The 12,769-nt window shown below is 38.3% G+C and overlaps 1 protein-coding gene across 1 annotated transcript in view; it reads right to left on the minus strand.

Moving 5' to 3' along the window:
* The window catches only part of gabbr1a (gamma-aminobutyric acid (GABA) B receptor, 1a), a gene marked incomplete at its 3' end in the record, with an annotated part of 74,084 nt that overhangs the window by 53,707 nt on the left and 7,608 nt on the right, over positions 1 to 12,769 (minus strand). The window contains exons 5-6 of the mRNA XM_083918189.1: positions 12,167 to 12,352; positions 8,683 to 8,700 (exon numbers count right to left, since the gene is read on the minus strand). Of these exons, the coding sequence (XP_083774315.1) occupies positions 8,683 to 8,700; positions 12,167 to 12,352 (204 nt within the window). The remainder of the gene's footprint in view (positions 1 to 8,682; positions 8,701 to 12,166; positions 12,353 to 12,769) is intronic.

Genomic DNA, 12,769 nt, shown 5'->3' on the forward strand with positions numbered 1-12,769 from the left:
GCTGAGGTGAGTGTAGTGATCATCTGCTGGCATTTGCTTTTCACTTCCACCTCCTCATCCTCGCTGCCACCCTGTGACCCATCCAACGCAATATCAATTATTCAGCCGTGAACTTTATATGCTTTTTTTTCCCTTCCATAATCCTTAAGCCAACACATACAAGATGCATCAGCATCGGCCAGTGCAGTGTTAACAACCCCTGTGGCGGCAAATGCCACATTCAGAGGAGAGATTAACTGTGGCACAGCCTGAAAAAGATGCAATGGATACATGAGTGCTGTAACATGTCGCTGAGCTGCTTTAATGAGGGCCTTGTACTGTATGTTTGTGTGTCTGCAGTTTGCACACTGGGCTTCCTTCAGGATAATGGCCTGTCTTCCTCCTGGCAGATGCATTAGTGGGAAAATACTATTTTGAATGTTCCCTTTTTAACACAATCACCAGATTACATTGTCCTCCACCTGCAGAGCACATCATGTGAAGAGCAATCCAAATAAATACGCTCTGACTGACAATATATTGTGTAAAATCAATCAGACCGTTTCCCTTCTCAAGGCGCTGACATGTTGTAGACGTGAAGTCTTTCCAAAGAGTAGGCCTATGCCTCTGCCCAGTTTGCTGTCAGATCATTAGCTGCTAAAAAGGTTGCACAGGTGCCACCTGTCAGCCTCTTGTTTCATTGCCTGCGTTACCTGTTGTGTGAATTATTAGTTATTCTTAGGCTTTATGTGAGCAGCTGATACCCCCTTAATTTGACTTGTAATCAAACACAATCGTTAATAAAGAGCTGTTAAGGGGATATCGCATCTAACATTCATGTGATTAGTCCGCAGAGTTACAGATAATTAGTGGAAGACTGGAGTCAATACATCCAAAGGCGTACAGGGTTACCTAACGAGTTACTTTTCTCAGTAGTACAAGTGAATCTTCTTTCTTATTATCTTGGATATGTTAAAAAAAAAAAGCACAACCCAGCACATGATTAATTTTTTGTGTGTTTTCTTACTTTGCTTGTTGAACCGGATAGGCAAGTTAAAAACGCATGTTGTATTTACACATTTCAGGGCCAGCATTATTGGAATGAGAACAATTTAGAGGGGCATAAATGTTGCCCAGCACGCTATAAAAATACAGTTTATCATGCAGTAAAAAGCTCTAACTTGGATACTGTATTATCATTATATAATTTGTCTTCCAGCAGCAGCAGCACACAACTCACTACCTTACATACTCTGCAGCCCCTCTGTTATTAGAGTAATATATCATGCCTGAGTAACAGGGTGGAGGGGAGTTAAGAATAATAAGTTCATTGTTCAACTGTAAAAAACCGTCTTCTACTAGGGCATAGCTTTATAGCAACATTTGGTGACCAATACTGTGTTGTTATGAATAGAAATATGAAAAAAAATCTCTATCAGACTGTTTTCACTCTTTTCATCCACTTTAAAAGTCATTTATTTCCATAAGTGAGGCTCAAATTCACATTTCCATCAGGTGAGGAGAGTAAGGAGGGGAACTGGTTAGATTTTATTGATACCAATGTCATTATCGATTCTACTTAACGCTCCGTTTCTGTATCGAATCCGTTATTGATTTGTGATTTTTCTGCATCGGTCTACACTGGTTTTAAACATGAACACAACTGTTTTATTATCTAAGTCTGAACACAGTGTATGAGAAAATCTGCGTGGAGCTACTAATTAAAAATTAGCGAAGGCGCGGACATGAATGAAGTTTGTCTTGAAGCTACCAAGCTAGCAAAGCCTAACAGGCTAGGCTAACAAGGAGACAAGAACATTTAGCGGGGAAGAAGACAAAATTACTGGAATTTCACTCAGCCGAAAAAACGGGAGCACATGCTTCTTAAACGGTCCTTTAGTCCAGTGAAACGCACAGCCATGATACACAAGCCGTATTATTTGTCCGATATTTGGATGAATTATTCCCCAAAAGGCAACAACACATGTGAAACTAATTCATCACCCGTTAAGTTGTTATCAATAGGGAAATTAGCGAAAGACACCAAAACAGTTTTTTGTACCAGACTGTAAACGCATTTATGTCTCTATGAGCATTTTCTCTGTTTTTGGAGCCAGCCTCAAGAGGTCACGCCATGAACTGCAGTTTTGGGCACACTAGCTTTATTTTTCCATTTTTATTTGAATTTAATTGAATTTAATTTGATTGAGTTAAATTGAATTTAATTGAATCTAATTTGATTTAATTTAATTTAATTTCATTTAATTTGATTGAGTTGAATTGAATTGAATTGAATTGAATTTGATTTAATTTAATTTAATTTAATTTAATTTGATTGAGTTGAATTTAATTTAATTTAATTTAATTTGATTGAGTTGAATTTAATTTAATTTAATTTGATTTAATTTAATTTAATTTAATTTAATTTAATTTAATTTAATTCAATTCAATTTAATTTAATTTAATTTCATATCATTTCATTTTATTCATTTATTTATTTCATTTCATTTCTCAGACCCAGAAGTTGCCACTTGGGGATTTAAAACAGATAACTTTTAACGGATAAGGGTGTCAATATTATGTCTTATTTTTAACAAATAAGTAGCCAGAGTCTGTTATATCTTATTCCTCTGTGCCACGGAGCTCTGTTGTTCTCAAAAAAAGTATTAAAAACACATCAATGAGACTTCATGTGCTTTGATTACGCTGAACACGGGGACTGTAGTTTATTTTGAGTCAATCCCACAGACGCTGTCCTGCTGCTCTAAATACTTCTTAGTCCTGCATCAAAATGTTTTAATCCACTAACAAATGCCGTTTTTACTCCTGTGTTAGTAACATTTGATGATAATTACCCAGTGTTTAGCAAATTACTCGATTAAAATTCAGCTTTGATGAGGAACTCAAGCAAAGTAGAAACATTATTCAGTTTAAAAAGATAAAAAAATATATACAAAAATGTATTTACAGAGGTAAAGGGATGAGGAAGGGCTGTGTTATGGGTTAGGTTTGGGTACAGGGTGATGTTTATACGTCACATATGTACGTATGCAGATAGATAGATAGATAGATAGATAGATAGATAGATAGATAGATAGATAGATAGATAGATAGATAGATAGATAGATAGATACATAGATACATAGATAGATAGATAGATAGATAGATAGATAGATAGATAGATAGATAGATAGATAGATAGATAGATAGATAGATAGATAGATAGATAGATAGATAGATACATAGATAGATAGATAGATAGATAGATAGATAGATAGATAGATAGATAGATAGATGGATGGATGGATGGATAGATAGATAGATAGATAGATAGATAGATAGATAGATAGATAGATAGATAGATAGATAGATAGATAGATAGATAGATAGATAGATAGATAGATAGATAGATGGATGGATAGATAGATAGACAAACAGACAGACAGATAGACGGATAAATAGACGAATGGATAGACGGATAGATAGATAGATAGAAAGATGGATAGATAGATAGATAGATAGATAGATAGATAGATAGATAGATAGATAGATAGATAGATAGATAGATAGATAGAAAGATGGATAGATAGATAGATAGATAGATAGATAGATAGATAGATAGATAGATAGATAGATAGATAGATAGATAGATAGATAGATAGATAGATAGATAGATAGATAGATAGATAGATAGATAGATAGATAGATAGATAGATAGATAGATAGATAGACAGACAGACAGACAGATAGACGGATAAATAGACAAATAGATAGATAGATAAATGGATGGATAGATGGATAGATAGATAGATAGATAGATAGATAGATAGATAGATAGATAGATAGATAGATAGATAGATAGATTAAATGTATGGATTGATATATTAATAGTTGAGAAGATAGAAACCAACAAGTTTATGCTTACTCCTACTTCTTTTTGAACAGGTACAAATTAATGTTGTTAATGTGAAATCTTTTCATTTAGTTTATGTATGTTTGTGTATGTTTACTTTATTTTATTCTTTTTTGTGTGTGTTTTTAAGAGTTTTATGTTGCTGTTGAAATCCAAAAAAGGTGCCGAGCAACAATTATCTGCACAGAAATCCCAACACAAAAGGGGAGATGGACTATTGCATTGTTGGTGCTGGGGGGGGAAATAGAATAATGCCAGGCGTTTGATTTAATGCCCGCACTTCTTTGTTCTAAAATACAAGTCTTAAAAGATTAAATAGATTAATCATCTAAAAACATAATACAGTATATATGTATACATGCACATATACCATAGCTTATGTCCTGCTTGTTTGCACTGATTGTGTATCGTTGCTGTGTTTTGTTTTACTGCACTTGGAGAAAACAGAAACTAGAGAAGCTGCTCTACTGCATTTATGTGCACGCACATGCACACGCACACACACACACACACACACACACACACACACACACACACACACACACACACACACACACACACTCAAACACACAGGGAAGAGCAGACACAGACAGGAGCAGGGTATTAACCTTTCTCCCGCTGAGGAGGCAGTAAGTGGGTGGTGATGGCACATGGAGTGTGGAGAAAGAGAGATAGAGAGAAAGAAAGAGAGAGAGAGAGAGCGAGAGAGAGAGAGAGAGAAAGAGAGAGAGAGAGAGAGAGAGAGAAAGAGAGAGAGAGAGAGAGAGAGAGAGAGAGAAGGAGGTCAGTATTGAGACAGTAGATAAAAATTTCTATTTGAGGAAACAGTGTTCTCTGCTGCTTTGTTAATTATGTGTTTGTCAAGTGTGTCCGTAACATTTGTAATGTTTTTTTTTATCAGCATCTTCTTGGATTACTTGCATGACACTATATATCAAATTCAGTGTGTGTGCATGAGCAGTATGTGTATGAGCCAACATGTGTGTTACAGCACAGAGTCTAATTCACGGAAGTCTTCCCAGGATTGTGACAAATGCATGATTCAATATCTGGTCAACTCCTAATGCGGTGACATAACTGTGCAAGAGCGTGAGCCACCCTGCAACAGTAACAGATGTATTCATCATCCTTGTCCGGGATCAGATAAAAAGGCTGCACGTGTGGATGTTTCGACCCTTTATTTTTTCCAGGGAAGGCAAACTCACGTATGTAAAACTGGGCTAAGTATAAATATACACATGCATGGTGACAAACTCACAGCTGACCCTCTCCTATGAATCTTACGAGCAGGCAGGAGCGTAGCAAAACCGATTAGCAACAACTTTAATACGCAATTTTCATTAAAACTTTCAGAATGAACACATCAGGGGGTTCGTGTGGATGAGCTGAAAGTGCTACCACGCTAATGATGCTGAGGAGCAAATTAAATCGTCTTAATCTGCTCTCTGCGTGCTCTGAATCATAAAGGATTTAGGATTTAATCAATACTCAGGTGTAGAAAAATAACGTCCTTGTGTTCATGGGCAGATAAGGCACCGGGGGAAGTGCTGTCAGCCCGGGAAGATGTATGTGTTTTGATATTGGATATAAAAAGTAATTTATTTAACTGAGGTCCACAGCTTCAATCATCTCGTTTCTTACAGCAGGAAAATTGGACATAGAGGATGTTTTCTTTTCCTCATGATGAAGTACTGTAAAATGTTTTGAACCTCCAGTTACAGAGCAACCGCTCGTCAATGCTCCGGGCTGCTGCTGCCCTCATGTGGCGACAGTATGCGTTACAGCTGCAGCAGAGTAACTGGTGTGGTGCAGAAAATAACTTAAGATCTCTGTGTGTAGTAAAGTTATGTCCTCTTACAGTAGCATTACCTACAGAGACAGGAAGGTTTAGTGGTCTCCCTGGAGAAGAGAAAAGACTATTTCTTATGTGAGCTAGGTGACACATTACATGTTTGATTTCTAATAATGATATTGTGATTTAAAGGTTTCACTGCAATGTAATGTTCTAAACATCCTTTTTCTTATATCAGCTATATCGCCAAAGTCAGACCTTTTTCTTTAATTTGCAGAAATATTCACTCACACTATTGTAATTCCCTTTTTATTGGATCACCTAAAACGTCTATAACCTGTGTCTCTTAGAACTGCTCGAGTGGAGTCACTACAGTTTAACAGGGCATGTTTTTTAATTTACAGATATCACCATAAAATTTCCCCGGTTGATGACTTGCATTAAGACAAATATGTTTTGTATTAATCAATCAATCAATCAATACTTTATTTGTGAGGGACAGTGCACATTAATGAACGACACAACACATCACTGTAAAAGTGTCGGATTATAGCAAAGATGCTAATTTGCATCTGTATTACAAGTTTTCTGATATATTGTGTCTAAATATGCAAATAAAGCATTCTCTTATAAAACAGGCACTAATTTGCACACATTTCCAGGACTGAAAGTGTGTTTCATTTTGAAGAGAAAGGGTCGGGAGTGCTCGAGTTCAAACGAATAATGAAGCTGCTCTTTGGATGGGAACACTAACGTTCAAAAAGGAAGAAAGGTCCAAGGCACATTCCTTAAAAAAGTAAAAAAGCCTTTACTGAGACGGCTATTTCCTGAAATACTAACATTATAAATAGAGAAGGGTAACATCGCACACGTATCGGCACAAACAGCCTTCTTCGTGGTGTTATGTTAATTATTTCAACATGTCATCTCAATAAAGACTTTTTCCAAGAAAAGCGCCTTAACTTTCTTCCTTTTTGAACTTTTACTTTTCATTGTGTTGACATTTTAGAGTTCAAATATCTATTTTTATCACTCCACGAATCAGAAAATACTGTCAACAGCTATAATAAGAATGTTTTTAGGAGTAAACTGTTGTTTAAATCAGGCTCTGAATAATACATGAGCAACCCTCTCTGTCAGAATATAGAAAGGAAGTGCTGAAGCGGAGATGTCATAGTGAGAAAAAACAAATGTTGAGAAAAAGGTTCATAGAGATAAATAGTATAATGCACTACAGGTGTGTATATGTGATATGTGTGAATATGGTAAAACAAAAAAGAAACTAATAGATATCACCAGAGAACTTCCCCAGTTGATGACTTACATTAAGACAGTTACTTTTTGTATTACAAGTTTTCTGAAATGCCATGTTTAAATATGCAAATGGGGCATTAATGCTAACTTTTGGTGAATTTAGGAGGAATCTACAGACACAAACAGACAAAGTGCAGTAAAATAAACACCTGAAATGTGTATTTTGCCTCTAGCCTGAAACAAGTGCATGGGGAAATGTGTTTTTGCCTGGGGTGTTTCACCTCGAAGTTAGTTTACTTGTTTATAAAGCTTTTAGATGAACTTGCTCCTCCATTCTTTCACTTTATGCTGCAGCCAGATCACTCAGGTCCTCCGCGGCTTTTCTCTCAAATGTTATTTACTTCGATGTGTCCCAAAAAAGCACCCATGAGAGTTCCTTCTGCTTTGGCTGGGTCAGTCTGACGTTCCTGCCTGTAATAGGGAAGGTTTTCGTTGCCACCGTACTCTACGGGGGAATTGGTGGGTCTATGTAAATCATAAAGGAATCATAGAGTGTGGTCTTTACCTAGTTTGTAAAGTGTCCTGAGATCACTTTGGTTATGATTTGGCACTATAATCTCATCTCATCTTCATCCGCTTATCCGGGGTCGGGTCGCGGGGGCAGCAGCTTTATCAGGGGACCCCAAACTTCCCTTTCCCGGGCCACATTAACCAGCTCTAACTGGGGGATCCCGAGGCGTTCCCAGGCCAGTGTGGAGATCTAATCTCTCCACCTAGTCCTGGGTCTTCCCCGAGGCCTCCTCCCAACTGGACGTGCCTGGAACACCTCCCTAGGGAGGCGCCCAGGGTTCATCCTTACCAGATGATCCTGAACCACCTCAACTGGCTCCTTTCAACGCAAAGGAGCAGCGGCTCTACTCCGAGTTCCTCACGGATGCTGAACTTCTCACCCTATCTCTAAGGGAGACTCCAGACACCCCTCCTGAGAAAACCCATTTCGGCCGCTTGTACCCGCGACTCGTACTCGTTCTTTGGGTCATGACCCAGCTTTCATGACCATAGGTGAGGGTAGGAACCAAGATTGACCGGTAGATCGAGAGCTTTGCCTTCCTCAGCTCTCTTTCGTGTGGTAGAGCGACTGCAACACCGCCCCCGCTGCTCCGATTCTCTGGCCAAAATCGTCCCCTCACTTGTGAACATGATCCCGAGGTACTTGAACTCCTTCTCTTGGGGTAAGGACTCATTCCCTATTGGCACTATAAATAAAATTGAATTGAATTGAATTATGCCCCTGGACGGTGTAACTCACTGTCTCTGGATATTAGAAAGGCAAGCTCTCTCTATACTTTTAAAAGGAAACTGAACTTTAAATTTATCTTTTTAATCACGATTTTTAATTTGGAGTAATGTTATAGCTTTAGTTTTATCATTGATTTTAGCCCATGGTGTTCATTTCATTTTATTGTTTGCATGTATTTATTTATTTTAACATTTTATTGCTTTACTGTTGCATTTTTTTCCATCTTTTTTATTGTATTTTCCGTCTGCGTTGTTCCCATTTTGCTCTGTGAAGCCCTTTGGTCTGCATGTTTGTGTGAAAGGTGCTTAATAAATAAAGTGGAGATTTCGTGACACTTTAATCCATGTTGACTGGGCGCTTGTACATCCATGACACAATAAAAAGAGACAATAAACTATAAATTAGGTAAGCATGCCCATGATAGTAAGAATGAAAGCTTCCTACCTGTGTAGTTTCTGTCATCTTTGGCCGGAAAACACAGAAAGAAGGGGGAAAAAGAACAGTACATTAAAAACACAGTTCATGTGGAAACAGAACAGAAAACAACAGATCATTCTGCGTCAGCATTGGATGGAAACTTATTCACCATCATAATGTGTAATTTGCAATTATTTGCTGCAGTACAGCTCAAAATTCAAATTGTTTCCGTCCACTAGATGGCAGCGACACCACACCGTAGTTGTCCTGAGAACTGCAGTTTCAGTTGGATGTTGAGCAGTGATTTCCTGGCAGGTGGTCCCTAACTGTGGCAGATAGTTTGTAGATATTATGTAATATTACAAAGGCACACAGTAAGAAAAGACTGATAAATCACGTAGGTACCTTTAGAAAACCTTACAGAAGATGTAATGCATTATAAGTTCACACATGAGTGAGTCATAAAGTATTCAGCTTCTTTTTTTTATTATACGATATGTCGCCTACTTTCAGTTGCCCGGTCCAACTGTGATGATAATTCCCTCTTTCATCCCTTTGAATACTACCATTCCCATAGCAACTTTATTGGTTGCCATGCCAACCCCTCTGATGACCAGTTGGCAATCTCATTTCTTTCAGTTCAATGATTGCTTTTTTTATCTTTCTTAAATCCTCATTTATTTGTTCGGATATTTTCAGATATGAAAATGGTAACACTCTTGGGCAACATCATAAACGTCCACTTACACTTACACGCTCATCTCAGATGGATTGATTGATTGATTGATTGATTGAAACCTTTATCTAAACAGGGAGGGCCATTGAGAGCAAGCTCACTTTTTAAAACAGATTTTATAAAACATATAAAACAATCAAAACGCACGGAAGTTACAGTTTACATCAACAAATTAAACATCAACAGACCGAGGACACCAACAAAAGGGACAACAAAAAATAAAAAAACACATGCATTCACACTGCTGACTGCAGAAGCGTGTCTAAATTTACACGCTTCTGCAGATTGTTGCACTTGTGTGGAGGATAGTATTTAAGACACACTTTCCAAATCTCTGTTTACTTGACGATGAGGAGCAAATAGTCCTGGTCTTTAATATCCGGTCTTTAAGTTGTTCAAGTCGTTCAAAGTGCTATTTCCAGGTCCAAGCCTCATATTTCTACAATGCTGCAGTGCTGTGTTCCCCGTTGTTTGGACAGATTTAAGATTTCATAGTAATTTTCTGCTTTCCCATCGATGAAGAAATAAGTGATCGTAAAAGGTTCATATGTTCAACCATTGTCGTTTGTTTTTCGAGTGTTTGGACCCAGAAATAGTATTTTGAAAGGGTGTTACGTCAGATTTAAGAAGACATGAATGATACCCAGGTAGTTTTCCAAAAAAGTGCCATCCAACTTTCTAAAGTCTGTAAAGTTTTAAATAAAGGTTCAATCAAAGGGGGAGAATAATAGACTGCACTGAGAGTTTAAAGAGTAGAGGTTGGGGGAGCGCGTATAAATAACATCTCTATAGTCCTTAACAGATAAAGAGGTGCACTGTACAATGTGTTTTCAGCTGTCCCAGTGCATTAATGTGTTTTTTAAAGCATAGCTTGTCATCCAGCCAGACACTTTCATAAGTTTAGGCAAATATCCTAATGCATCATTTCATTTTTACTCAGTTAATATAATTACCTTTTTCTCACTCACACAATCAGCGCCGTTCCATAGAAATGTACCGATAACAGCGATATTAAGGTTTTTATTTACTCACATTGGCACAAAGTGATGATTACTGCATGTATTTTAATCGCGGCTCCTTTCGCATTGAAAGAAGAACTTTATGCACGAATTACTAACTTTTTAAAGTGCCCCACATTTTTGGAAATGCCCTGATTTTTTACACAATGCTGTCACTTCTCAAATAAATTTTAAATTACCTCCATTAATTGAGAACTTCTCTTTTTATGTATGTGGTTACAATCAGGTTTTCACGTGTATTCATCATTCGTTGTACTTGCTTGTGCCAACGGTACAAACTACCCCCTCTGTGGATTACACTCTGATTGGTTGGATCATTTATCTCCTAGCAACCGTGCTTCTCCATTGGGAGAGCAGGTGTTTGTAATTTATGTCATCTTTTAAAGACTCGTGTTCCCATTTTTGTGAGGCAGACTGCAAAAGCAAAGTGAGCCGGTGTGAGTCTGTGTGATTAAATGGATGTGTTCTGTTTGTTTGATGACAATGTTCATTTCTGCCAATGAATAATAATTTATGGATTGAAATATATTTACTGGGGCCGCAAGTGACAATCGATTTTGGCTATAAAATGTCAGAAAACGGCCATTATATCTAGAAGTGGCCAAGGTAACATATTCAGATTGCTTGTTTTATCTCATCAACTCAAAAACATCCAGTTTTGTGTCCTATAAGACAAATAAATGCATCTTTTTCTCATATTTGAGGAGCTGCAACCAGAGAATGACGGGCCTTTTTGCTTTAAATATGACAGGAAGAATTTATCGATGATCAAAATAGTTTCAGATTACTTCCGTCTATTAATCTATTACAGCTGGGGCAGGCAGTGTTCAGGAGGAGGCAAAAAACCTGCTCGAATTTGAAAAACAGCCCTCACCCTGCAGCTCTCAGCTCTCAGCCCCTCTGTCCATGTCATTCATTTCTATCACCCAGATTGTGATTGTGATCCTGACGGTTTATAGTGGAAAATATGAGAAGAACCATCCTGTTTTCTTTGCCAACTTGCAGACCTGCAAAGCCCTTTGATTTGACACGCTGTGATCCGAGGCTCCAGCTCGCTACATGAACATGAGCTTTAATCAGCCGTGAGATGTTGTCTACAGTTAGCAGAAGGCTAAACTATTAGCAGCGTTTTCTATTGACACGTGTTTTATAGCGTTTATTGTTTTGATAAGTCTGTATTTCTTTTTTCAGTTGTTTTGCAGTGTATGCAGTTGTCGGCAAATTTTGAAATAGCAACTTTTTGTGCAGGATTTTCCGTCATTGAATCAGGCTTTTACCGTCTGAATGGATGTGCACATGCAGTTGCATTTGCAACAGCTAATAGGAACGCCCTCTCTCTGAAACAACCTGTGAGCGACCAAAGTCTCGAGTCACAGGCTAGATTTTCTAAAGTCTAAAACAGCCAAGATGAGGTGCAGAACACTTGAATTATATAAGGCTGAAAACTTGTCAAAGAAATGTTGCCCAAGGACACAAAAAGCAGCCTACTCCAGCTTAAGTCGACAAATCTTCTCATAATAATCTTTCCCAGAGTGTTAAACTGAAAAGTTGTTGATTCTCATGACACAATAAATCACCAGAATCAACTTCAGAACCATCGTAATCTTTGAATAGATGTGTTTGTCTACTACTTGTGATTTAAATCAGAAACATTGATGTCAGTAAATGACATACAACCATATAACACTTTTTAAGTCTACTCTAACTGCAAACTTCATGTTAAAACTCATTTAGTCACACTGGCTTAGACACTCACAGAGGCAGGTGGGTTTAGGCGCGTCCCACTTGCCCAGCTTAGTGCAATGGCTGATGTTTCTGCCCTCCAGGATGAAGCCGGCGTGGCAGCTGTAATGGAGCACCGTCCCCTCCACTGGCGCCCCAGGAGGCTTCACCGACACCCGGCCGTTCTCCAGCGAGGTCCACACCCGAGCGCACAGCAGCACTGGGAACAGGAAGAGAGAGAGGCAGAGACACAAGGAGTTATAGGTAAATGCATAATAACTGGACACTTATCAGAGGTCAACATGCTTGTGAGTGAAGCCACATGTCCAGCACTGGCTAGCTGGCTAACTTGTTCTGGCCACTTGGAGGGCAGCAGAGAAAACTGTAAACACACCACTGACAGACGTCTAAAGTTGGTATAGTAAACACGTTAGTTGAAGAAGACATGATTGTCAGTTATTACATCACACATTTTTTGCAAGTGTGCAGCTCTTCCCTCCCCCTCGGAGGTCATCCCTACGTTCCCAGTGTCCTGTGTCTCTTGATATAAACTCACATTGTAAGAGTTTGATAAGGGCGAGCTTTGAAAAAGAACGAGTCAGGGGGAGGTGTCCGTTTGATCGGCTAATACTTTGGA

The sequence above is a fragment of the Echiichthys vipera genome (assembly GCF_963691815.1).
Source record: "Echiichthys vipera genome assembly, chromosome: 8".
NCBI classification, from domain to species: domain Eukaryota; kingdom Metazoa; phylum Chordata; class Actinopteri; order Perciformes; family Trachinidae; genus Echiichthys; species Echiichthys vipera.